Below are 27,142 nucleotides of genomic sequence, written 5' to 3'. Positions count from 1 at the left end.
ACTGCTAATGTGATGAGGAAGACTGGGAGCTAAAATTACCATCCCCACCTCTTTATTTCTCTTGGTACAGCGCTAACAGAGACTTGCATAAATATCTTGACACAAAAGTAGGAAAAGATGGAGGGGAAAAGCTGATATAACCAACACCTTGCTCTAATAGGTGTAAAGAGTAGCAGGAGAATTAATGTGCGGCTTTCAGTATGTAGTTAAGCTAGTGTGTGCCCCATCTGTCAAGTAAGTTTGGCCACTTTTGATCTGAATATAATACAACCAGAAGGTAGCCATACAAGGTACAAATCTGCTATAAAGCAGAATGGATTTTTTTCCTCCTCTTTCCAGTCAGTCTTGAAATTGACCAAGTGTTGGGTCAGTGCTGGGAAGAGGAGGAAAGGGCACCTCATACCCCTACGACCATTATTAAGAAGATACAGTCTGTAGGGCAACCTGTTTGGCTTTTTGCCTTTCAAGTAAGATCTCAAATAAAAATTTTCAGTTTGTTTGCAATTCACTTTTATAACTACCCTTACCCTCAGTCTGGGTCTATGAGTCCACAGCTCTTAAACTGTTTCAGAATTGTGTGTAGTAAGAGTTTTCTGATAAACTAACTCTGAAATCGTCATGTGAGTCATACTGGGGCACGATCCTGAAACAGTACACACTATAATAGAGATTTCTGGGAGACTGTGTTCTGCTTCTGTTCATTCTTGATTCCAAAGCTTTTGAGTGTGACAGGACTTAAAAACATTGCAAAGGTTTGATTTTTAAAAGCTTTTTTAAATTTGAGCATCTCTGCTTTTTTTTTTTGGTGACTTTTAATGTTGGTAACAACAGCTAACACTGGTTTTGTATTATATTGCCACCTATATGGAAGGTTGTGCAACACTTTCCATTATAAGACTGTTTCAGTTGCTTATTATGTTGCCAACATTCAGCTGTTTGGGCTGAAATTTTCCATGCTGGGTGTCTCCTTCAGGCTGAATTTCTTGGGAAAGTTTCAATAAAAATACTTGAACCATTCCAGGGAATGAGGAGGGGGAAATACTGTATTTTGCTCATGTTTATTAAAGTTGCTGCAAGCACTTGATTCAGAAATCATTGCACCTACGTGTTTTTGAGCAGGGAGTTGAATGATTAGGAAGGTGAAAGGTGAGGAAAGAAAAAATGGGGCTAGAAGAGATTTCTTTCTAAGCAATGGGCTCCTCCCTGATGTTATGAACCATCTGCAAAAAGGACATAAGCACCATGCTTCTCAAAACAGACCCAATGAATGGCAGGGAACTGAATGATTCTCCTTGTTCCACTGCACCTACATGGTATATTGGATTTGGAGAGAGAGGCTTAGGAGGGGTAAACACAATCCTATGCAACAGGGAAAATGACCAAAATCTGCATAGTGATGGAACTAGAGTTGAGGAGTTAAGAGAAAGAGTTGAAAATTAAAAGGTAGATTTGCTCAGCAAGGAGATGAATCTGAAGATTATGAGAAAGACTATTAAGCCAAGCAGATGGGATTTAACGTAAGTGGTCTTACAGCAACCTTTGTTAGTTACAGTTCATTTTCTGTTTCCCACATCTTGTGCATTTAAATGAGGCAGGGAAAATTGTATGCAGTTGTGTAATTTAGACACCAATATTCAACCTTAATTCCAGCATGTTTCATTTCCGAGCACTTGATGTTGCAGCCGTAATGTACCTTCAACATGAAAATTAAAGCCTTAGTTGGAAATGTCATTCTATACCCATCATTAAAACGCTTATATTGCAGGCTTTGAAGAACACCACTATAGTTAGGCACAAGTATAATACTGCATTTCAGTTAAAATGCTGAAAATTGTTTTATTTTAATCCATTTAGAAAAGTTTCTTTTTGAAACCATAGCACTGCCAGTGCTTCAGCAAACATGTATGGGACTGCTTGGAGATCTGAAAAGGTTAATTGCATACTTGTGATACTGAACTTCTCAACAGATGCTGCCTTCCATTTTGCTCAGGTTCACTGTATAGACAACAAACGACATTTGGAATATACCAAACATGTTTAGCCCAAATGGGAGCGAGTTAACAGGACAGGGAGAATTTTCAGCTACAACTTCAAATTTTCCTGATTTTTATGGACTTCAACCAGACTGGTTATACCTCAAAATTATTTTAACATTGTTATTTGTGGCTGAGTTTATTAAATAGCAGTGTTCATGCTGCTGCTTTTAATATCTCACTACTGAAGTTATCTTCCAAGTTTTCAAGGATTTATAATGCTGTCATAACATTTTCTTAAGGAATAAGGCTTCCCACCCAGAAGCAAGCATAAATCATAGTAGAAAATTTAAAAAATAGTGAATTAGATGTTTCCTAGTTAGAGGAAAGCAAATGTGTACTGAATGCCCATTTTATTAAGATCCTTTTACCTTTTTTTCTTTAATTAAATTTATACTTCTGTTTGAGGACTGTTCTGTCAATAATATCTGCACCCTTGTTTAGAGAAGAGAAATTTAAAACAAAACTGTTACCATGGATATCTCCTTTTTAAATATTAACTTCATAAAAATGCCATATCTGGGTTTGACATGATGTATTGTTTCTGTTCAAAGAAGATAAGTCATCGTGTCATACACCTGTTTATTAATGTCTGTGGATTGAGTGTTGATGTTGTATGTCATGGCAGAGATCCACTTATTAATGCCTTCATGGTATGGATGGACAGGATACATCTTTATTGCTCTAATGGTACTTAAAATTTTATGCCTCAGTGTTTTGAGGCTGTGTTAAATTACACAAATCTCTTTTGAAAAGGAGCTGATTTTTTTTTTATATCTAGGCCAAATTTTTCTTTCATACTTCGCACAGAGGCCTAAACGCCCATTTTTTTTCTTTCTCCCTTCCTATTCCTTATGCATCCCTTACTGTTCCACAAGAGCTTTTTTTTTCTCAGAGGTCTCTCCATAAGCGCGGTCAGGTCTGGACTCGTGGTCAGTAGAATCCACCCAGCTTCCACCCAAAGAGCCCGTGTGTTGTGAGCAGTCACGAAGTGTTGGGTTTCTATGGAGCTTAAACGAATATCGTGATTCATACTAATTTAAACTGTTGGTTGAGGCCCAGAGAAGAAACCGGACTGTCCTACAGCACTATGTTGTAGATGCTGTGGCAGATATTATGTGTTGCTGTGAGACCCAGTGTGACCTGATGGTTGTGTTCGGTGCAGTTGTGATACTGTGGTCTGCAGAATCTGTCCGTGGACTGATCCTTCATACCGATGGCGGAATCCAAACTGTGAATCAGATGACTGGTGCAGCAGTATTCCCTCTGCCTCCCCCTCCTCAGGGTCTGCTGCTCTTCCTCAGGTGGATCTCCCTGTCTGTTGGATTCTGGATGTACATCAGGGATTGCCTCCATGTCTTCTCATATGACAAGGAACGTCAAGTCACACAACAGGCAGTTTGGTCACATAGCAAATACAGTTGTCACATGACAAGAAATTTGGTAGAGGGGTGGGTTGGCCCCGGCTAGCAGCCAAGTACCCACATAGCCACTTTCTCGCTCACCCCAATACCCCCGACCCCAGCGGGATGGGGGAAAAAATAGTAGGAGCAGGAGCAAGAAAACGCATGAGCTGAAATAAGAGAATGACTTGTGAAGTACTGTCATGGGCGCAAAACAGACTTGACATGGGGAATTTAACTTAATTTATTGGCAACTAGCCTAAATATTTAATTACTTATTTGAGTATTGGTTATTGACAAACAAAAGAAAATCCCTAAAACACTAAATGGGAGAAAAGCCACCTTTCCTTCCCCTTTGCCAGGCTCACCTTCACTCTGGAGATCTCTTATCTCCTGCTACAGCTGCAGGCCACACTCAGTCACTTCGGTGGGGCAACAAGTGGTGCAGGGGTGAGGGTCAGGTTGCAGTCATTTCTTCTGCCACCCCTCATTTGTCACTCTTGTCCTATTCTCTGATGTTGGTCACCCATGGGCTGCGGTACCTGTGGGGCTGTACCTGCTCTCCACCATGCAGCACCTCATGCTCCTCTGACCTTGTTATTCTCTCATTCCTTCATTGTTTCCTCCTGTGTCCCTCGTTCTCTCTCCCTCCAGCACTTTCTACCTTTCCTTAAATATATTTTCACTGAGATGCCACCAGCTTCACTGATGGGCTCAGCAGTGTTGTGGTGAGTCCATTGCGGAGCTGGCTGAAACCAGTTGTGACTGGCATGAGGCAGACCCTGGCCTCTTCTCACCCTGCAGTCCCCTTCGCTACCAAAACCTTTTCACCTGCACCCAATACAACAACTCAGCATCTTCACTATTTCCTCCACAGACATGTTCTCTGTGGCCCATTCTATCCTCGAGTATGCCTCATTCTCTTTCCTAGACTCCTCTGAGGAGAGTGTGACTATTGAAAGAAAGCCAGGTCACCCTCACTTAGTCCAATACAAATAATTGCTGGTAATTTTTGTCATTTTGTTTCCTTACTGGATTGCAAATGTGAGTTTCTGGGTGACAGCTGACTTCAAGGCGAGTGCCGCATACCATCTGTACCGCATTCTCACCTTTTTGAATGAATGCACCCTTCATGGTTTGCCAAGGTTGCGAGAGCTCATCATGTAAAGCTCGTGTGTCGGCTAAAACCTGGTTTACTCTGTCTAACCTGGTCGGACAAATGTCTGGGTGTAACAACTTATTCTGTATCACATGCTAGTGCATATTGTTTTGTTCACTGACAGGCATAGTTTGTACTTTAGCATGAAGGACAGAGGACTGTATGGACAAGGTGATTTACTTCAGCTTGTCTTCTTAGGAATCCTTCAACCTGGCTCCTTATGCAGTGGAGGGGAAAGAGAAAGGATTAAAATATTGCTTGAATGCTGAGTGCATGAAGTCTGAGTTGCAGAGATCTCATTGTGGGGGAACTCCAGTCCCTTCAAGTGAGGATTAATACAGATGCCAGCAGTGATGCTTCAAATGTCAGCATAATGCAGTATCAGGTATTCTGGTGCAGCTCTGTGTAGGCACTTGGAATAAAAGTGGTCTTTTTCACTTCAATTGTTCTTTTTTGAGAAGGAATCAGAACAAAAGTAAAAAAAAAAAAAGCTATTTTTATTTCAAGTGAGAGATCCCATGCAAAAAGTTGCAGTGCTGGAATTGCTGCGCTTTTGGTGCACACCTTGTGTTGTGCTGGTGGAATTCCCTCTCAGCATCCCGCAGAGATGAACCTTGAGTTGCATTAGGCCTTCAGCAGCATGTACCAAAGCTCTACAGAGAGAGCTCATTTGGTTTTCAGGAGCTGGGAACTCCGGTTTGAGGAATTGCAATTTAATTGGACATCTAAGTCAGGCAACATTGTCTAAAACCTTTTAAAAAAGGATGTGATTATCCTAAGTTGGAAATTATGTATCTACACGATCTAATTCATGCTATCTCTTTGATCTTCAGATTGAATGCATTTGCCCCTAACATTTTTCTCCATTATAGATACTCAGCTGCTTTTTCACAGAAGGATTGAGTATAGTTACTGTTAAGGATTGAGTATAGTTATTATAATATCGTGTGCAATGCTGATACCTGGTTGGAGTTAAAAAAACTTGTGTTTGCAAATGGTGCAAATATTTGTTTAATGTAAGAAGTTCTATCAAAATCAGAAGCAAATGGCCCAGATCTTGAACACTGGAGTAAAGCTGTTGATGGAGAAATCTGTGTGTTGTGAAGTGACTTGTCATGGCCAAGTTTGAAGCTCCATTTGGTCACCAAGAGAGAAAAATACTTAACTTTATCTTTATCTAAAGCTTGCTTGGAAACAGTGTTTCAAGCCTCTAATCCTCATGATTGTCATTGTTCCAGGTTTATGACTGACGCAGCTCGACGTGAGCAGGAGTCTTTGAAGAAAAAGATTCAGCCAAAACTCTCTTTGACTTTATCAAGCACAGTGTCCCGTGGGAATGTATCTACTCCACCTCGCCACAGCAGTGGAAGCCTTACTCCTCCAGTCACCCCTCCAATCACTCCTTCCTCTTCGTTTCGCAGTAGTACTCCTACAGGTAAGCACCTACTGTTTGGTTTATCCCAAATAAACTAGCAGTTTTGCTACATGGCATTTGGAGAACAATGGACATACTCTGAGGCACTGGGAAGAAGAACCCCTAAAAATAAAACAGAAAAGCTTTGGCCTCTTTTACTTGCATTTGGCTTGCAGACTCTAAAATGTGTTTGAGCATTTGTTTCCAAACTCTTTGCTAAAGTAGAGAAGGACAGGAACTTCAAAAATCACAATTGAACTTATTACACGAAGAAACTAACCTTACCAGAAGTACCTAATGTGCAAAAGATCTCCAATGTGTCAGTAGGAGAGCTCTGCGCATAGTACAGTGCTGGTTTAAGATACAAGTAAAAGTGGTCGGGATCTTTGCCCCTCCCCTTTTCTCTCACTTTTTTTTAAGTTGTTTTTTTTTCTGTGAGGGGGATTAAATTCATAGATAAGTGAGTGGACAGGGAGGAGTGTTTGGCTGCTGTCATCATGTAGACATGACTTTCATTAGGAAACTTTGTTCAAAACCAGTAATATCTGAAAAAGTGATCCGTGTTATCTTCAAAAACAAGTATTCCAGTGATTTTCTTGGGCATTGAATTCCTAGGATTTTGTTTTCACTGATTAGAGAAACTGAAAATTACTTACTATGCTGAACCAGATCACTTGACCGGAGTCACTCTGGTTTACATTAGGTAGACATCCTGTCGGATAATTTTGATACACTTCAGATTAAATACCAATATTTCCTTCTAAAAAGCTAAAAGCGTAAAATACATCTATTCTGTTCTGTAATAAATAGGCTCAACACATTCTTCTTAATAGGAAATCACATGAGCATCCCTGCTGTCATAAACTGCTATGCCCTGTGTTTTATATATAAGCTATTTAATGTTTTAGTATTAATGATTAAATGGAAAAGTTGTTGCAGTCTTTGCGACACTCTGTCTGGAAGTTCTGAAATGAATTAGTTGTTCAGTGTGTCCCTGGATATGAAAAAGGGAAACATGTTAAGAAACAGCTGAATGATAATTCCTAATGTAACACAGAAAATTTTAGAAGTAAGATTTTCTCGTCCCCTGTTTGAAGCAAACTGATTCATTTCCTTGACATCCTACAGATGTCAAGGAATTTCTGCTTTCTTTTGTTTTATTTTTTGTACAGCTCCTCCTGGGAAGGCTAATTCTTGATGTGGTCAGGTAGTATAACTTTGCACATCTGTCGGGTACATTAGTTCACGATGTACTCTTTGAAACATGTTCTATCAAATACTAAAGAAAAAAAGCCAATATCTGTCTACTGAAATACTTTTATTTTTATTATTTATATATTTTTCAAACTTTTTAAGTTACTCTGAGTGTTGTTTTACCTGTAGCTAGGAGAATCAGCTTGTTTTGGCTAACTGAGTTTCTGGGAGTCCTGCCTGCCAGGTTATAAATAATACCAGCTTCCACTTTCTGCACCCTATGTTCCAAGTTTCCCGTTGGAGCTCTGTTCCAAGGTTAGGGTTTGTAATAGCCTGGTAGCAAAAACCGTATATTCTTTCTTGAAGTTGTGTTGGTTTTTTTTTTTAACTAGCTATCCACTGAGTTGCATTTCAGCAGCCTCACCTCAGAATTTTGATTTTTGTCATCTTAAAAGCTTTTCTGGCCCTAAAGTAAGCATTGGAATTCTTCTGATAACTACAGAATTTTTCTCAATGTTTGCTTGGCATAGGATTTTGTTCTCCATGATGGTTATAACTTATGTAGATGAGGTGTTCCGAATCCTACCACAGCTGAGTTTCTTTTTCTGTTGGTGCAGTGCCTGCAGTGGGAGTCCAGGAAGGCCAGCAGACTAATTTTAGACAGGCAGCTCACATGTTTGTTATTGGCTGATGGAAATCCTTTTCCCTCAAGCGCAAGTATATATGGCCATCAACTAGCAAGGTGATTAAACCAAGGATAGTTAGGCAAGATCTGTTTCAGGGAAACAATTTAGAGTACATAAACTGTCCTGCATTTCAGCCTCACAGTACCTACACAACTTTCAAGCCCTACAGGCGTACCCTTCACTGCATCCAGTGAGAATGAAGAATATTGCTGTATTCCTTCTGTGCAATCCTGTTTGATTTGTACTCCGAGCAAACTCTTGTTAACTCATCTTTGAATACAGGTAAACATGTATGTTGTGGTAACTTTAGAAAATAAAGAGGCTGTTTTTCCTTAGGTTCCTTGCAAGAGTGTCATCTGGGTTGATGTTAAGTATTTCTTATAATCCAAATATAATAATTTTCCCCATCCTCTATACTTTGTCAAAAATAAAATGGAATTGCTTTGACCCAATTTATTAATGAAACTTTCAGAATGGCAGTTTCTCTTCTATTATCTCCCATCTCAGTTCTTTGATACTTTGTTAGGGTACCAGACTTCAGCAGTGTGCCTGGCATTGCTGTTACTGCACAAGGTGTAACTCCAAAAGGGTGCCACATTAGATGCCAGAGAGAAAGGATGCCTTACAAGCTGGTGAGATGGCACACAAATACACGTGTCCCTCAGCAGAGTGTCTGTCCTATATGGCTCTTGGCCATTCTTGTTCGAGGTAGAAAGCAGGAACCTCACTGATGTTTTGGGTCCCGTTTTCTATGTAATGTCCTTGCTTTCAGTATGCTGCTTGGCTTGTCTTTCTTTGGTGCGGTGGTCTTATTCTTGGGCGAAGCCAATAGCTGCCTGAATCCCAGTCACCTCATGCACATCCTTACAGCTAAGTCCCGCCATTTCCTGATGCTCTTAAGCTAATGTTGTCATTTTTCAGCAAAGCGTAATTTGATATAATGATCTCTCATCCACGTATTGACCAGACTCAAACCCACTTAGCTCGTGAAATTTGATAAGAAACAGTTAAAGGTGGTTTGGCTCCAGAGAATGTTTGTTAAGTTTTGTAGTAAAAATCCATGCCAAAAGACTACAGGCCAAATTTGCAGACAGAGCTGAGCAGCTTCCAAGCTGACACACATACATGCTGCAAGTATTGCATGCATATGTAAGGCACCTTCTTCTGTGTCATGTAGAAGCAAAAATATTCAGCAAAGAAGTGTGCTCTTTAAGGCTCTTCTCAGGTAATGAGGTAGACATGTATTTATCTGCAGACTCTGTATGTGTTGGTCCCCTGAAATGGCCCATTTGTGGTTTTGGGGGCAAGTAGACATGCAGCAGTTAATTTTCTGTACTTCCCCTCTGTTCCCTCAGGGGTGACTGGCATGTGCTGTCTGCTTACATTTGGCTTTTTGTTCCCTCTCCTGTAACAAGTTTTTTCTTCTTAAGACCTGCATCCTTTAATGATTGCAGAAAATTCACTTTGAAAATTTGTTCCAGTTTTTGTTTTACCAATAGAGTCTCCCAGGAGACTTTGTTTAGTAGACTTAAATGTTCTTGTTAGAGTTTGCAGGCGGCGTTTTGCAAAAGAAATAGCTTCCATCAGCAATACAGAATCCTTAGGGTGATAGGGAAATATAGCTAAGTAGCACCGGCACATGGCTTATTTTGGAAAGACATTAACAGTCTGCAAACATTGAAATATCTCTTTATTTAAGGAGCTCTCAAGTCACAAAAACTTATGTTGCCCTTATTTTTAAATGTCAATTTTAAACCCACAAATAACGAAGTCTAGCTATGGATAAAAATGGGGCTGACATTGCATCTTTAATATATGCTGTTAATTTAAAAAATGTTTTCATACATCTGTGTGGCTCACAGATGAAATTTCCACCCCTAATTTCCTGGCTTCTGAGTGTAAGTCAGAGCATTGACATTCCTTTGAATACTATGATATCTCTTCATACTGCAAAGCTTTAAAAAAGGTTCAGTGATAGTAACTTATTGGTAATTCATTATTAAAATAACCTGGTCCCAATTTTAGTTACAAAAGTAATTCATAGTAATGAGTCTCCAGCTTTAAAAAAAAAAAAAAAGACCAGTTTTGCATTTGAAGGAGTGCCAAAAATTATCTGAAACCACTGTTTTGTGTGTGTTTGTTTTTTCTTCCATATTTATGACAATTTTTTTTTTTTTATTTAAACGATTCCAGGCTTGGGATAGTAAATTTCAGCCTGGAGTGAATTTTTGGCCTTCTTATAAATCCTAAAGCAAGAGTTTAATACTACCAACTGGCTTTTTAATGGCTCAACCCTAAGTCTTGCCCACTCCCCCAAAAAGTCTGGAATATTTGAAAACCTCATAGTTAGCATTACATTTTGCTCTGAAGAAACTGGCTCTCAGACCTCCTTTCCTGTTTATTTTGATTTTAATAGATTACAAGTTAACATTTATGCTGTTTTAATAGGTTTATAGACCTACTTACTGCCTGATTGTGTTGGGCAGTGGATGGCAGGCAGCGGATGGCAATCAGTCCTGGCAGTGAGCGTCGAGGATGCTGTGGTTGGCTGGAATGGCTGCTGGCCATCTCTCAGTCCTTCCATTTGTAGAGGAGATGAAAGACTGAAGTTTTCATGGGTGGTCACGGCTGACCCCATGAAAGATTTGGCAAGTCCCATTTTGATTTGCAGCTGTCATTTAAGTAGGTGACTAACTATCAGTTTGTCTTATTAATTAGGATAAATGCCTTTCTGGGGAGTCATATATTTCCAGTCATTTTTGATTGACTGCATTTGAAAGATTTTACTTTCCTTAATATGGCAAACTGCCTTGAAATTTCCAATAGCCCAATCTCAATATTTACAAAAGTGACCCCGTTTTCTACCCACAGAAAATACCTAACTTTTCAATCTCATTTTTTGCTTTCTAGTAGAACTTGAAAGTAATAATTAATTTTAATTTGGGGTAAAAAAATACTCTGTAGGATTGACCTTAACCTTAAAGGAATCTAAGATCTAAACAGTGATTTTGTAATCAAGTTTGCCTAAAAATTCAGTATAGCAATATTTTAAGAATTTTTTTAAAACTATGACTGAGACTTTCGAGTTAGTACTACTGATGTAGAAACCATTACATTTACCATCTGAAGATACTATTTGAGTGATGATTTAGTAGATCTATAGTAACTTCATAGTTTTTTAGATATATAGAGCATATTCTTAAACTGAAATCAAGACCGCTTTGTAACTGTGTCAGTAATCCTAAAGCTGCACTGTTTCAGCCACTTAGAACATATCATGTGAAATCGGCCAACTTTTTTCTAGTAAATCATACTAGCAGGGAACCATGACTTTATATGTTATGTGATTTAAAGACAGAAAGTGAAATTCAATATATTTTCAAACAAAAAAAAATCAGTCTTCACCTGTGTTTTCAGAGCCTGGTATAATTAGAAGGTACCTTTGATACCTAGTGTGACTGCATTCTTAAATATCTACAACGATTTTGAATATGTTTGTGTTTGTTGTAGGTTTAGTTAACAAACTAAATTAAAAGAGAATCATGTCCCATATACGTTATTAGGGAGTGTCTTTTAAGATTAAAATAGTGTACATATAAACTTTTATTCAATAAAATTAATAGATTCTTACAACACAGACTATTAATCGGGATTCATATGCAACTACTGGCAAAACAGTGATCAAAAAATTACAGCTTGCTTCTTGTCTTAACGAGTGTTCTTGCTACTGATGAAATAATTTAGAGCTTCATTGTTCCCTCTGTGGGTGACTAATTTCCAGGGGAGGAAAGTCTGCGTATTAGAACTAAAGATCTCCTTTCTCCTCCTGCCAAAGACAGTTGGGTCTCAGAAATGACTCTGTAAGGATTCACCTTGCTTCTGGTCCTTGCTTAAGGACGTTCCTGTTGTGGGAGCTTTGATTTTGGGAAGCACTGTGTAGCAGTTTGAGTTTTCCCAATAAACCCTATTAACTGATGAATATTATCTCAATGACATGAGATACCGTTCCTATAATTCTGCTGTATAGCATTTACCTTCATGGATAACTCATTGAGGAATCCCAAGGGCCTCCTCTTGAATCTACTCCCTTTTCTTTTCAAAGGGTGCAAAAGTTGAAAGAAAACCACCCATTGTTTGCTGGTAATAGCAATCAAAAACACAATTGTAACCAGCCATTGGAACTGGGCATTGAAAGAGAGTAACAGGCATGCTGGAAACCAATATGGTTTAGATTCTAAATCTGTGTTTAATTTTTGGTACTTCAAGTTGTTTAAAAAAATGCGTTGTCTTGTTGTAATGCAAAAGCTCATTCCTCTTCATCGGTATCAAAGCAGCTAACATTTCAGTACAGTTTCCATATGTTACGCTTTCAACAATGAAGTAATCATATGGCACAGGCAGCTGTTACGCAGAGTGCTGTAACAGCACGTTAAACAGAATCAAGCAAGAAAAATAGATCTGCTCAGCTAAGCTACTTTATAAGTTTAAAGTGGACAGTAGAAATGTAAAATAACAGGAGTCCCCTCCTGCAAATTAATTAAGGGCTGAGAGGAGGAGAAGTTAAGTGCTCAGACTTTCTCTGTTTATGGATGTGCGTAGTCAAATTAATCTGAATTTGTAGCAGGACTGCTATTTATATCAGAATCTCTTTGGCTTCTGTCAGCAGGTGGCATTTCTGAACTCCGTGTTAGATTGAATTAAAGTAGACTCTGAACCACTAAATCCTCTATTCATTCCATCATCTGCAACAGCTTTTTTTTTGGCAATGCAGATTTCCTCAGTACTGCTACAGCTAGAGAGAGCTTGCTCTTTTCTGGTGGGCTTCTTTTTTTAAGGATAGTGCACTGCAAAATGTTCTTCAATAAAGATTTTAAAGGTGCTTCAAATTAGACTTGAGAGTCAGGACAAGTCAGTGGAAACAAGTACACGTTGATGGCTTTTTGAAAACCATGCTACAAATACAGGTCGCGTGCACTTAAGCACATGATTAATGTTTAGCACCTAATACTTATTGAGGAGGGGAATGACTGACTTTGCACATGTAACAAGCGTTTTGTGAGACTGGAGTGAAATATTCTGCACTTGCGGAGTTGCAAGCTCAAGGATTTATGTATGCACAAAAGCCTAACTTTAGTTATTCACCTCAAAAACTCTTCACCAGTATTAGTGTATTGTAAATGCTCAGGTTTAATTATTGCACCTTATGTTAATGTAGTGTAGTATCATGCAGATGTAATTGAAAAAATAATGAAAAGTAGAAATATGAGATCAAATCCCAGGGCTCCTGTATTAAATCGTAGCTGAGAAGTGGGCTGAGAGTGCTACATTTTTGTGTGTTTGACTTATGGGGTGTCTAGCATAGCAAAGCACGAATCAACCAAGTTCTACTGCAGCTTGAAAAAACACACTTTCAGATGTCTGAGGAACCATCTCATTAGTTGTTCAGATTGACAGAATTTTCAACTTACTTAATTGCCTGTACAGAGACTGAAGAACTTGTATGCTATGTTTTTATTAAAAATTAGATATATGGACCCACTCTTATATAAACAAGATGGGCAAATAACTAAGCCATACTTCACAAAATGAAGACCAAACTCTGTTCTCCAACATAATGAAAGTTTGTCTGAATGCATTTGATATTTCAGGGCTGCAAGGTACGATAAAATCTATGATAAAATATCTTGAGGCAAGTGTATTGTGGTCTATGGCAAAACTTCCCTCTGAGGGACTTCACTGGTGCCAGGATTTCACATTTCTGTGCAGATGATGAAAGAGAACTTTCTTTATAATTATTGGAGCCAAAATGGTTCCATCTAATTGCAGGTTTGGGGGCCTATATTAATCCTGCACACTAATTAATATATACATGTGTTTGCCGAGGATTTAGCAGTCTGAGGCACCTATTCTAGGAGAGCCTTATGGGTGTTCTTGTAAAAAATAAATGCATAAATAATAATTAAAAAATAATGAATGGCATTGTGCAAAACAGTTGATCAACATATGACTTAACTATAATATGGTATAGACATGGAATGAGATTTTAACATGAGCTTTTGGCTGAGGTCCTGACTGAGCATGTATAATAATTAAAATCTGTGGTAGTTTCTAGTTTCTGCCTTAAGGAGTAAAGCTATAATAGGAGGTTTCCAAAAACAATGAAAAATAATAAGTAAAAGTGGAATTATTTCCTATAGGGGTTTTCTTAGCGCAGGTGGGATTGGTTGCCAGCAACAGCTAAAATGTTGTTTTTTCAGAGTTAGATGCCACATTCCCCTTCTAGGGAGCCAGGCTTTAACCTTGTACATATTCAGCTCTTTCTTCCAGTAATCCAGAGTGAAAAATGCTCAACTGCTCATCCCTGTGCTTGGCTAAGGGCTTCAGAAATTTATCTCTTTTTTTTTTTTTTTTTGAGCAGTCAGCTTCTGTCAGGTGGTTGTCTGGGTTCCTTAGAGAGGCAAGAGTATGTATTATATTGGTTACTCACTGACAAAACCAAACCAAACCGAAAGAATTACATTCCGAGAACATACTGAAACTTAAGCTTGGAGGATCTGTGGAGCAAAGATGATCTTGTATTGCATGCGCAGCAGCAGTGCTGTTATCACATCTTGGGCTGGGCATAACTGCATGGCAAATAATAATTACCAACTCATAGCCCCAAGTCAAACAGCTTGAATTTATCTTGAAGACCAAGAACATCGTCTTAGTCAAATCTGCACAAATTGGTGTCTCAGTGATTTCCAAGTACACCTAGATTGTATGGAAGTAACTATATCTTGATGTCCCAAAGCGCTGGAGGTCTCCTCTGCAGACGGACCACCAGCAGACTGCTGTAACTCGTTATGCCTGGTTTTTTGATGAGTTTTTGTGAAATTCTGATAAAGCAGTGGCAGTAAGTGGAAGTAACTTCCAGGGGCAGATTAGTTTCTCATCTTTACCATTGGAGATAAACAATAACATCGTGTAGGAGTGTGGAGTGGCCTCTAGCACCAAGGTTTTGTTGAAGATCAAGAGTCAGAAGGGGAAGTAGAATTTGTGCAGAAAGGAAAAGGGAGAGAGATTTTGCCCAAGAAATCTGAACAGGACAAGTGTTTACAGACAGAACTTTTCTATTTAAGTTATTTCATTTCTATCTTTGACCTACCAAAGAGTATCTCGATTTTCCTCCTTTGAACCATTTTGTTACAAGCCATTCATTGAAATCTGGCTGTGTGATTACCTGGGTACCTGCTTTGCAGTTTTGCAGGACCCTAAAAGAAGGACGAGAGTTGGCCCAGGCTTGGTGGATATTTCTCTTACAAGGGAGACTGGTGTCCTTTTTTCTGTGTCCTATGCAAAACTGGAGTCTTTAAGGACTCTGCAAACCCCAGCTCCGATTTGCCTTAAGGAATTATCTGGTTTGTGTTATCATGTGCTTAGGACTCCTCAGAGGCCACCTCTTTCAGTGCAGATGGACCAGGTGAGAGAGGAGTGTCAGTTAAGTGCTTGCAAGGAGCATAGGGCCCCAACCACATGAGTTAGGTTCTTTCAAAGTCCTGTAGCTTTGGGGTACAGATCTGAATATTTCTGCAGGGCTGTGTTAGATAAGCCAACACAACCCATGAGCATCCTACTTTGTCAGAGGTTTAGAATCCCCACTGATCTAAAGCTGTAACCTTGTAAAGATGGAGTAGAATGATGGGAATTCTCCTGTAACTAACCTTTTCTATGGTTTTCACAAGGACACACATAATTGTGTGGTGGCTGGATGGCCGCACTCAGAGAGTGGTGGTCAATGGCTCAATGTCCATGTGGAGACCGGTCACAAGTGGCGTCCCTGAGGGGTCCGTGCTGGGCCCGGCCCAGTTCAACATCTTTGTCGGCGACATGGACAGTGGGACAGAGTGCACCCTCAGCAAGTTCGCCGATGACACCAAGTTGTGTGGTGCCGTTGACACACTGGAAGGGAGGGATGCCATCCAGAGGGACCTTGACAGGCTGGAGAGGTGGGCCCATGCCAACCTCATGAAGTTCAACCAGGCCAAGTGCAAGGTCCTGCACCTGGGTCATGGCAATCCCAGGCACAAATACAGGCTGGGTGGGGAATGGATTGAGAGCAGCCCTGAGGAGAAGGACTTGGGAGTGCTGGTGGATGAGAAGCTCAACATGAGCCGGCAATGCGCCCTTGCGGCCCAGAAGGCCAACTGCATCCTGGGCTGCATCAAGAGGAGCATGGCCAGCAGGTCAAGGGAGGTGATTCTGCCCCTCTACTCTGCCCTGGTGAGACTCCACCCGGAGTACTATGTCCAGTTCTGGAGCCCCCAACACACGAAGGACATGGACCAGTTGGAGAAGGTCCAGAGGAGAGCCACAAAGATGATAAAAGGGCTGGAGCACCTCTCTTATGAGGACAGGCTGAGAGAGTTGGGGCTGTTCAGCCTGGAGAAGAGGAGGCTCCAGGGAGACCTGATAGCGGTCTTCCAGTACCTCAAGGGGGCCTACAAGAAAGATGGGGAGAGGCTGTTTAGTAGGGCCTGTTGCAATAGGACGAGGGGTAATGTTTTTAAAATAGAGGGAGGTAGATTTAGATTAGAAATTAGGAAAAAATTTTTTACAATGCGAGTTATAGGACACTGGAACAGGTTGCCCAGAAATGTGGTGGAGGCCCCATCCCTGGAAACGTTCAAGGCCAGGCTGGATGATGCTCTGAGCAACCTGATCTAGTCAGGGATGTCCCTGCTCCTTGCAGGGGGGTTGGACTAGATGACCTTTGAAGGTCCCTTCCAACCCTAATCATTCTATGATTCTATGATTTTAACCTCCCCTTCGTAGTCCTCTTTTTAACTCCGGCCTAAACTAATAACCTAAGTACAAAAAGGCCTATACTACATTCACAAAATGAAATTATTTTAAAGTGATGCTTATAACAATTGAAATTACTTTTAAAGTTAAAAGGCTATTTGTAAGTATATATAGAGGAAGGTAAGACTGAGATAAAAATAGCTGATGGGGGAAAATAGGGCAGTGCTCTGAGGGAAAAATACATGAAGACTTTTTTTTTTATTTATTACAATTCTTCTCGTAGCTTCCCTCTGCATTTTCTGTTTCTCTTCCTTTTCCTGCTTTTTTGGTGCATTTCCCTTATAATTATGTTATATTTCTCACTTGCTCTTTAACTTGGCAGTAAAAATGTGTTGAGCGCAGTTTGCTATAAAAATACATTCTGGGAAGATTTACTCAGTTGTCAGATTTTGTGCTTTCCAGTAGAATTTCTGAATCATGCCAGAGGAGAGGGCACATCAGAAATTTAACATTGCATCTTATTTATCTCATCTTGCTCACTGCGGTAGTTTTATATGTAACCTCCCGTTTGTTGTACTTTGTCTTCGCAGCCCCTTCAGAGCATTCTTGTTTGATACAGGCATAAATTGCACCGGCAATTGTAAAGCTACTGTGCTGTAGAATTGTATTTTAGTTGCACATACCTGTAATTAATTGTATGGGAATTTTCACAGTACTCTCCCCAAGGAACAATTTCATTGAAAAGTAACCGAGTTGTCTAGACTATAGCAACTCATAAAATCATCACTGGTTTTGGGTTTTGAGCTACAAAGCAGCAATAGAAACGTGTCTTGTAGATTTAAAGTACTTCCAAGCACAGGAACTGTTTTATAATCCCCATTGTAGTAGTCTAACCTGGCACACCATTTTTAACAGGGTCGAGAACAGAAAATGTACAATAAGCTTAAAGTAAAAGTTATCTCTGTGTTAATTTGTGATAGGGTTTTTTTGGTGTAGAAGCACACTCGCTGAACATGGACCTTGCTTCCTCCAAATGTGTAAGAAATACACATTTTGTAGAAAGCACGTTGTGTCTGCCTTTCACAGCTGGTGGTATAATGGGTTTAATGTAGGAGTAGCTTGACACTCAAAAAGGAACTTCAGTGGTTCTGGGTAACAATGAGTGCATTCATGTTTGTGTATCTGTACTGCCAGGGCCAATTGGTGGAAAGATTTTTTTTTTTTTATTATTTAGCTTTATAAGTAATCTACTAATTACATTGAAAATTTCTAACTGAAAGCACAAATGTTTTTCAGAAAGTTGGAAACTGTAGTTGGGTACATGGAACTTTTAGGTGCTAATTTAAATCATGTATCTATATATGCACATGTATATGTATATGCGCATATATACACATCTATACATATAAAAAATACTGCACTGCAAGATTGAGTGGGATTTATTTGTACCATTGTAGTGCCTCGAGAACTGAAACAGTTGCTGTAGCTATACTAGTGCTGTATGTCTGCATAGTGAAAGAAGTTAGGGTTTTCAAAGAGTTTTTACAGTGCCTAGCAGGAAAAAAAAAAAGCATACTTATTTAGGGCAGCACTTCAGTGTGCTGAAGATGGTGAAACTTAAGCAGATGTTTGAGTTTTCCTTGCACTGTAGCCAAAGCAAATCAGAAGTAGAAAAAAAGCAAGGACTAACGTACCATTTCACACTTGATGACTTAAAACACAGAGAGGTTTATTTCACAGGGGAAATGGTGTATTATGAGTCGATGTTAGCCAGTACATGATCATCAAGATGATGTAAAATTCTAGGAAAAACAGGGTTGTTTGTGGTTCTCATATATTACCAAGTGAGCTAAAGGCTATGAAACATTTGCTGACTCCCAAAACTACATATTCTCTTATCTTTTTAGTGCTTATTGCCTGCCAGGTGAAAGACACCACCCTAATTCTTGCTGAAGATGAAGGCTAGTGCTTTGTCCATGCTAGCATAGGCTCCCTCTTGTAGGCTTTTTCCATATATAGTAAGACAACATCATTCACTGCAATTTCTCAGCACTTCTGCATCTAATGCCAAAGCACACAGAAGAAGCCAAGGAGCAATGGAAAATAACAATGTGAGAAGTACTTTAATTTCAACTTCAACCCAGTCATATATCATCTGAAACAACTCACACCTGCTAGCATATGTTTTGTACACCTGACTGAAACAGTGATGGCCTCAAAGATAGCATACCAGGGACAGTGCAGATGTTATTTTATCAGAATCTTTGATTTTACAAAAGAGAGGGGAGACACGACTCCCCACTGAATATGTTCTTGTGCTTGGTTGTTAAAAATACATGCCTTTCTCAGAAACATGACATAGGATTAATCAAAATACTTAACAGCTCTTTCCTGTAGATTTTTTGCATAAACAGGATGACGAAAGCTTTGATCATGGCTCAGTTATCAATAGGCATCTTAGTCCTTACTGGTAATTCTGAGTATTGCCATTAGAGCTCTTTCAAATTGTACTGATGGAGTTTCTTAAATCGAGATGGTCAGAGCATTTAAAAGCAAGTAGAGAGGAGCATTAAGTACATTTTCATGCACTGAAGTGGAGAATCTACCGTTGCCTCCCTCATTGCTGCTCAGGGGTTTGTAACCCTCCTGGGGCTCATAAGCATGAAATTCCCTCGGCCTGAGGCTGCTGAAAGAGCGCTGAGCTGCCCTGGGTCTCTCCAGCTCTACTGCACCCTGGTCCTCCATGGGCAGCATGCCACAGGATCCCTTTGGCACGATTCAGCCCGTTCACACGTGAGGGTCTAAGGTCCGGCCCAGGAGCGTCTTGGAAATCCCCACGTAGCTGAATCCTGCTGAAATCAGCGACGCTCCTAGTGTAGTGAGTGCTACCAGCGCAGTGATAGCGATTCCTCGGATAGAAGCCTGGTCGTAGCATGGTGCATCCTTGCTGGCTTTGTGCGCTGATGAAGGCAAAGCGTACGGCAGTCGAGGTGGGTAAGGGCTATGTGCATTAACAGTTTTACGGCCTGTACTCTAAGTGGCTGAATGGCTTTTGTACAGCTGTAAAGCATGTTTAACCCGATGTTATAAAACACGTCTCAAATTTATTTTCATAGCTTCATAAACTGTAGTTCATTTATGTAGGTACTTTTTATTGTAATCCTTTATCTTAAACATGAAACTGTTTCCTGATACCATTTCTATTTTTTTCTTTTTTTTTATGAAAAAAAGGGGAAAAGAAGATAAAAGAAAAACTACCTTTTTGTTATATGCATCAGGAGAGTCCTTAAGTCCAGTAATAGTGCCCTGAACTTGTATTTTTGTATTTCTAACCTCGGTATGCAGGCCTAGCAACTAAAAAGCCAAAATAACATTAATTATGGCTGTTCTTCGCTGTGGTTTTTGGTGTGTAAGTTTGGAACAGATGTTTGGGGGGAGAGGAGAGGGGAGGAAGGATGGATTGTTTCTTTTTCTCAGCCCCAACTGGTTTTAATTCTTTCTTGAACATTTTGAGAATATCTTTAAACATTTGCCAGAGTTCAATTAACATCCCGTGACTAAAGGTGGAAAATGTCCTACTTTGTTTTTCTTCAAACATATACCTGCTCTTGCTGCTCCTACCACAGCCAGAGAGAGAAAGGATTCCAGCTGGCATAGGTTTTATTACTGTTACATTAATTTGCAGGTTAAGCCTCAAGTTGGGAGGGGTCTGCTGGATTGATTTATTTATTTACTTTTTTTATTTTTGTGATTTTAAAAAAGTGCCGTGTAAAACACTACTATTTAATTACAGGAAGGTTATGCTCCTTTTTGGTGAGCGTTTAACACCTTATTCTTGTTTATATGAAGTTGTCGAAATCTAGTTTTAAAATATGTTTAAAGTAGAGATTGTGTTCTTGGTTTTATCATGTTTTTTCTGTACTGTGTATAAACAGGAGATTGTACATTATTGAAAGCCCTTTTTTGTGGAAAACAGGATTGGGGGGAAAAAAGTTTATGTAAGAATGCAAAATAACTTCCCGAGACTATTGGCTCAGTGTGGCCATAAAACCTCAACAGCACATTGTGCAGTGACATTATAACAATTTGCTTTAGCACCTCTGCAGCCTTCTCAGAAAGTCCTGTTCTACAAAACACATGCCACGGTATCAGTTGACTGTTTCTTCCAGAACTGGTTCTTTACATGCATGTTTTTGTGATTAGTTGCTGTTTCACAATTAAGTGGAAATTGAGAATGATTTTTTCCTTATTTAGCTTATTACATCTATGTTTTATTTGGATACTTACATTCGATAAGTTGTTGCTTATATAGGTGTGCAAGCTCCTTTTAGTGTATTTATAATCTCTGGATTGGTATTTTCTGTGTTTTACTTTTAAAGACTGTTCTTTGATATACCAATATCGAGATAGATCAAGATAGAAATTGCTCCTAAGGCCAGATAGAGTCCAGCTGCTCCACCAATCCCTATATTGGCTCTGGAGAATTATTTTTTTTAACCTGAGTGTTATTAGTTCTCTTTCTCTCGTAGCCCAGAGTGGGGAGCAGTTCTCATGTGTAAACTGTTCCCAGTTTTACTGACAGTGAATAAGAATATATAATAGTAATGTCATACTAATAGTACTTCAAATAAAAGCTTTTTTTTTTTTAATCATTCCCATTTTAGCTTTACCTTCAGGTTTTTAGGGTGAGTTCCCATGTAGGCTTATTCAGCTGAAATATCTTTATACTAGAATACAGTGTATTTGATTCTCTGTTTTGCCTACAGGATCTGAAGAGTTTACTTGCTTTCCAAAGTGGATTCAAACCTGGTAATCAAATATATTTTCAGTCACTTAAAATTCAGCATGATCTTACACAAAGCATTTAAATGAAAAATAAAGGTGCTTTGAAATTTTGGAGTCAACCATTTCCTTTAAAACCCTAAGGTTATCAGTGGGGTAGGTGCATAACTGTACTTGTGGGTTCATCCTGTTTGAGGTACCAACCTCTAAAACAGCTGTGGAATGTATCTTTCCAAACTGTCTCTGTGACTGTCAAAGTTACAGGTGCCATTTCTGTGGCTACTGAGAGAGAGTGGAGGATGCCCAGAAACATCTACCTATATCCTTGCTTGCTTAAATGTTCCCTCCTTCAGTACAGCAGACCCTACTGGCTGAAAGCTACTCTTCAAACAATGCAAACAAACAAAAATAAGTATTTTTTTTGTCTAACTTATTTTCTCTAGTGCTTTTAAGTACCTTGTGCATAAAAATAATGTTAAAAAACATATCGTTCTTCATATTTGGATCCATATTCATATCTTCATATACATGAGTATATTTTAAAAATTCTCTTGGTGCTTATTCACTAACTGAGCCTTGCTTCAGCCAGAGACAATAGAAGATCAGTTCTTCTGAGTAGTAATAGTTCCTAAACAGCTCGTTATTTATTGCTTGATCCTTGATCTGAGGCTAGGAGAGGGCTGGAAGGAAGGGTGGTTTCTCCAGAAGATATTTTTCTGGCCAAATCCTGCTCTGACTAGTGTCATGAGGAAGAGTAGGATGCTGGCAGCAGTGATGGCTGAAGTGCAAGAGGAGAGACGTGCTCCTGACATAAGCGTGTGTGAGAGCTGGCCAGCCGCGACCGCCGCAGACCACACAGCCCGCGGGACTCGCTGCACGGGGGTTGGCAGCGCCAGCAGGACATGCCCTGCGCTGCCCCACCACTCGGCGCAAGGCCAAGTCAATATTAAGTTGTCATTGTTGTTTTGATGGCTCTTTTGTGATCGTGCAGAGGGATGGAGGTCTCTGCCAGCCTTGGCAAGTGCCCATTTGACAAACCATAACCATCTCAAGCAGCTCCCTCGAGTGACAGCAGAGCTGCCAAGCATGCAGTTGGCTTTGAGAACAGATTTGCCTCTCCTCTCCCAGGAACGATGTTCAGAGATATTTACTGGGATAAGAGAGAAAACTTTTAACTCCTATGCTTGCACCCGTTGGCTGAAGAAAGACTCCCATCATTCACCGCGGTGAACCTAGTGCTCATTCCATGTAGGTGCTTGATCCAAACACTGGAATTGCACTGGCAATCTGAAAAAAAAAAGTCTCTGTAGCAGTACACAGTGCTATATTTAAACTACTCTGGGTTTTCTTCAGTTGTATTCCATGCACGTTTACATCATGTTCATGGACATGAATGATAAAAGTATTTTTGAAAATACAAGAAATTAATTGGAATTAACCTTTCACAAATGCTGGAAAACGCTTTCTGTCCTCTGGATCCTCTTCTCCCCTTGCCTCTAAAACAAGCAAGCAAGCAAAGGAAAAACCCTGGCTTAGTCTGTTTGGATGATCCAGTGTCTGAAATTTGTTGCCTGAGTTTGCAGAGCCAACGCATTGTGCCACCCGCGCCAGCTCATGGCCGACAGAGTCCTGCTGCAGCTTCTAGACTAAAGACTTGTGTAGCAGACATGACACATTTATTTAACTGGTTTGTATTTCATTGCCTCTAGCATTTATTTCCTGTGCTTTAAGTAAAGGAAGAATATTTAATTTTAAATGACTTGATATGTCTTTAGATCAGCAATGAGTATCAGCTGTGGGAAAACTCTCCCAGCTGATAAGCGTGGAGGAGATTATGTGCGTCCATCGACACAGAGGGAAGAAGTTTGACAAATCCATAAATGCGCTTTCGTGTTAGACCAAAATTCACATAATATTAGTAATGGACTTTTTTTTTATCAAGGAAGCTGTCACGGTATATGGGAATGCAAACTTCTTAACATAAGAAGTGCTCTCATAAAACTGTTTCTATGAAATACAAACTGCAAGTCCCCAACGGGACAAAGTGTGAAGCTGAATTTTTATGAGAGATCATTGGAATTACCATGAACTTTCAGTGACACTACCAATGTTGGTTCCCACTGCAGTAAGCTGTTTGCTCATAGTTATTCATTGTATACTTAAATGTATGCTTTCTGGTCACAAAATTAATTGGCAAGGATGTTTTGGGTTTGTTTTTCTTCATGGGAGGAGAAAGGAAAAACTCATAATGTTCTTGATCAGAGGTCAAGATAGATCGTATGCTTTGTAATGGCACACGCAACTTGTGTTGGTTTTCATCAGCTTTATCTTTTTTTGTATTTCAAGGCACAGTATAGAAGTCTTTAGATTTAAAAAGTGACATAACTACAAATGATGTGCACCTGCTAGAACCAAGATTCGTTCAAAGCTGAGGGGAAAAAGTCTTCTGTGAATCTGATGGTGGAATGAATTCACTCACATAAACAGCAGAATTTGTCTTGGCTACAGTGGTGTCAACACCAAATAAACTCCAGAAACTTAAAAGATAAGGCTCCATATTTTCAACAATGTAGCTGAGATGTTGTCTATTCCAGAATGTCAAATGATAACCTCTCTGCAAAATGTTTCTGAGCTGTTTAAATTACTGACTTCATCTACTGGAAAGAGAAAAAGTAGTAGATGGGCATTCAAGAGGTGAGATCTTTGCTGTAGGATTAAGTCATGTTCTCACTGATTTTGGTAGCAAAATTGACTGGAAGAAGAGGGAAAGCAAGCCTTTATGGTGCAACTTTGCTTTTCATCACACTACAAAGACTTCTTACCACGCAGGCAGCAGTCACAATCCCTTTTTCATGCATATCTTTGCTTTTGGCAAATAAACCACTGTGATGCAGACAGCCTTTTTACTTCTGATGGGTTGCGTTTAAATGCAGCATAGAAGTTAAAAGAAAAAATAACTTGCTGGCACACTTCGTGACCCTGTATGTTTTCTGTCTTTTCATAACTAGTAATTTTATGTTGTACCTGACTCTGATACGGCGTCCTATGCCAGCTGTGCCTAGTGGTGTCCACCTCAAGTCTGTGCCCACCTTAAGTCCGTCTCCACCAGTGGAGTTCACCTCCTCTTTGAGGAGCAGTGGCATTGTCTCAGTATGGAAAATTCCAGGAAAAAAAAAAAAACAAACTAAAACTAGCATTCTTTCCTTGCCTTTGTTTTGTTTTATTTCATTTTTTATTTCATCTGTGCTGCTGTGGGGGCAGCATAGATGAAGTGAGCCTTTTGGCAGGGTGAGTGGAGTGAGGAGAGGGGAAATGGCTTTGTGGGCTAGGATTGAGGGAATATTGCATGCGAGGGTGGGGGCAATATTAGGAAGATGTTACTGAGTCATTTGGACGATAAAACATTGGGTTTAGGTTAGGCTGTGGTAGAACTATGTAGGGTCTCTGAATGAAAGCCAGATGATGAAACTGAATATGGTAAAAAGCAAGGAGCCTCAGAGAGAAAGCATTGCCAGAGAGAGGTGGAGAAAGCAGGTTTTTTGCTATTGTAGAACTAGTATTTAGTTACTGTAATAGTATTGTGTATTTGTACATCACCTTGCTTAAAGCATGTGCTTCTCTAGCGCCCTTTTGTTTTTCAAAAATTTGTGGATTTACCACCTAGCACAAGTATCTTGACTCTGTGTGATCAACTCTTTGCATATCAGGTAAAGAACACAGGTTTTGGAGTAACACTTTCTCCTGCAGACATTTAAATACTTCATCTTAGAGAAATATTTGTTGACTTTTGGGGGAGTTTTTTGCTATTCAGACTTCTGAAGCCTAATTCCGCTATTTTTCCTTTGAGTACTGCACAACGAGAAATAGTAAGGCCATGAGCACACATGCTACAGGAGCAGCTCTGCTCGGTCTCCCAGAAGGGCAGTGTGCCCCAGCACACCGTCCTGTTTTCCCTCTGCGTGGCAGCGTCGAAGCAGAGATCAGCAAGCCAACTCTCTTGCTCCCTTAAGAGTTATTGCAAATACTTGTCCAAGTCACGCAGTTGTCACCCTGGAACAGGCCATAGGTTAGATGCAAAGGTGCTGAATTTTTTTTTCTTTTAAAAAAGTAAATATTTACAATTATTATTGTGAAACACCAGCCAAGTTTTTAAAAAAGAAAGCAAGCACGCTAGATCTTGAGCAAAGTGCACTGCTGTGCGCTTCCCCTTCAGCGCACTGCTGCTGTCTGAAGGAGCCTGCGGCAGCCGGCGGCTCACGTCGCAGTTTGTGCACCTGACGTGTAGCCGTGGGCCAGAGGCTCCCGTTCAGCGTGGGAACGGCTTCGCAAAGCCACCGTCCTTGGCCTTACAGTACTTAATTAAAATACCTCATCTAGGGGCTGTTTATTATGGCAGCGCCAACCTGTGTGTTGTGCTTTTTGTTCTCTCCCTCCCCGGCGTGTTGCATGCAGTCAGTGAGGCACCGCATGGGTTGCTGCTCTTAGACACTGACAACTGAGGAAATTAAATTCTGAGGCGGAATCCGTTAAAAGCCTGACTAAATCAGTGCTGTTTTTCTATGGCAACTGAAACAACATAATTATTTAAAGGATAAATTTTTATTGCGAGACGGTAAGGTTTTTGCATTTTGTTTATACCAGGACCCTCTTAAATACATTTTCAGATTATTTTTTTTTAAGAGCGTACAAGCAATTGAGTTCAGTAGGACACTGTTAGATAAAAGCGGTGATAGACTGCGGTTCCAGCTTTGTATAAAGTAATACGCCTTTCAGGTACTTGGCACCGTTACTATTACTGTTTTGTGCCAGAAGAAATATATATTTATATGGTTATTCATCCTTGAAAAAGCTCATCATACTTGTAAAATCTGTAGTGACAAGTCTGAATTTAAAAATTTAAGAAAATGGAGGATTTTCTTACACTGTTTAAACAACTCTTTTGATTATACTAGCCAAAATCTTGCATTTTTGTTCAGGTAAGCTAACTAAAAGAAAACCATAAGGGTGGTGTGACCTCACAGATGTTTACACATGCGTTTTGGTTTCTTCTGTCTCTGTCCTTCAATGTGTCTGCCTGTATGTGAAGCATGGGCAAAAGCTGTTACGGAATTGGATCTTACTGTACAAAGTTGTTAGAAAAATTAAACGGATACCCTGAAAGTACAGGAAAACCTGTGGAAATGCATCGTTGCAATGATTGCTGCTTCTCCCCATGTTCTGTATATCTTTTCCTTTATATACCATGTTACGTATTAAGTTTTATAGAGCACTGATTGTTGTTTTATAAAAGCGTGCTCCTTGTTATCACTAAAAGTAGTGATACCCTGAGTAGATGTCATTCAGTCTCAAATGATGTTTTCTTCGGGAGAACAAAATCCTGTCTGGGAGGAAATCACCCCCTCTTACGGGGGCTTGCAGGGGAGTGATTCTAATAGCAGAAATTGTTGGTATCAGTGTTAAGAATTGTTTTGCATTTTCTCATCCTGTTAGTGCCTATGTGTATTTACAATAGGGTTTTCTGTTGCATTTGCTAAAAAAAAACCCCACTGAGCTAAACAGTTTGAAAGGAACGGCTTGAGGAATTTTTTCCATCAAGATACAATCAAGGGCAGGAAATCGTAGAAGCAGAGTTGTGGTTTTGCCTCCATTTTTTTATTAGTTAATTAAACTATAACAACTCTTAACTT

General features: G+C 39.8%; 1 protein-coding gene across 1 annotated transcript in view; it reads left to right on the top strand.

Moving 5' to 3' along the window:
* The window catches only part of JAZF1 (JAZF zinc finger 1), a 196,006-nt gene that overhangs the window by 158,765 nt on the left and 10,099 nt on the right, over positions 1-27,142 (top strand). Inside the window, exon 3 of the mRNA XM_086741577.1 lies at positions 5,834-6,030. Within this exon, the coding sequence (XP_086597703.1) occupies positions 5,834-6,030 (197 nt within the window). The remainder of the gene's footprint in view (positions 1-5,833; positions 6,031-27,142) is intronic.

Source organism: Chlamydotis macqueenii, chromosome 2, assembly GCF_036417535.1.
Source record: "Chlamydotis macqueenii isolate bChlMac1 chromosome 2, bChlMac1.mat, whole genome shotgun sequence".
Taxonomy (NCBI): Eukaryota; Metazoa; Chordata; class Aves; order Otidiformes; family Otididae; genus Chlamydotis; species Chlamydotis macqueenii.
Note: the sequence above shows the minus strand (reverse complement) of the source record. Positions and strands in the feature narration are given on the sequence as shown.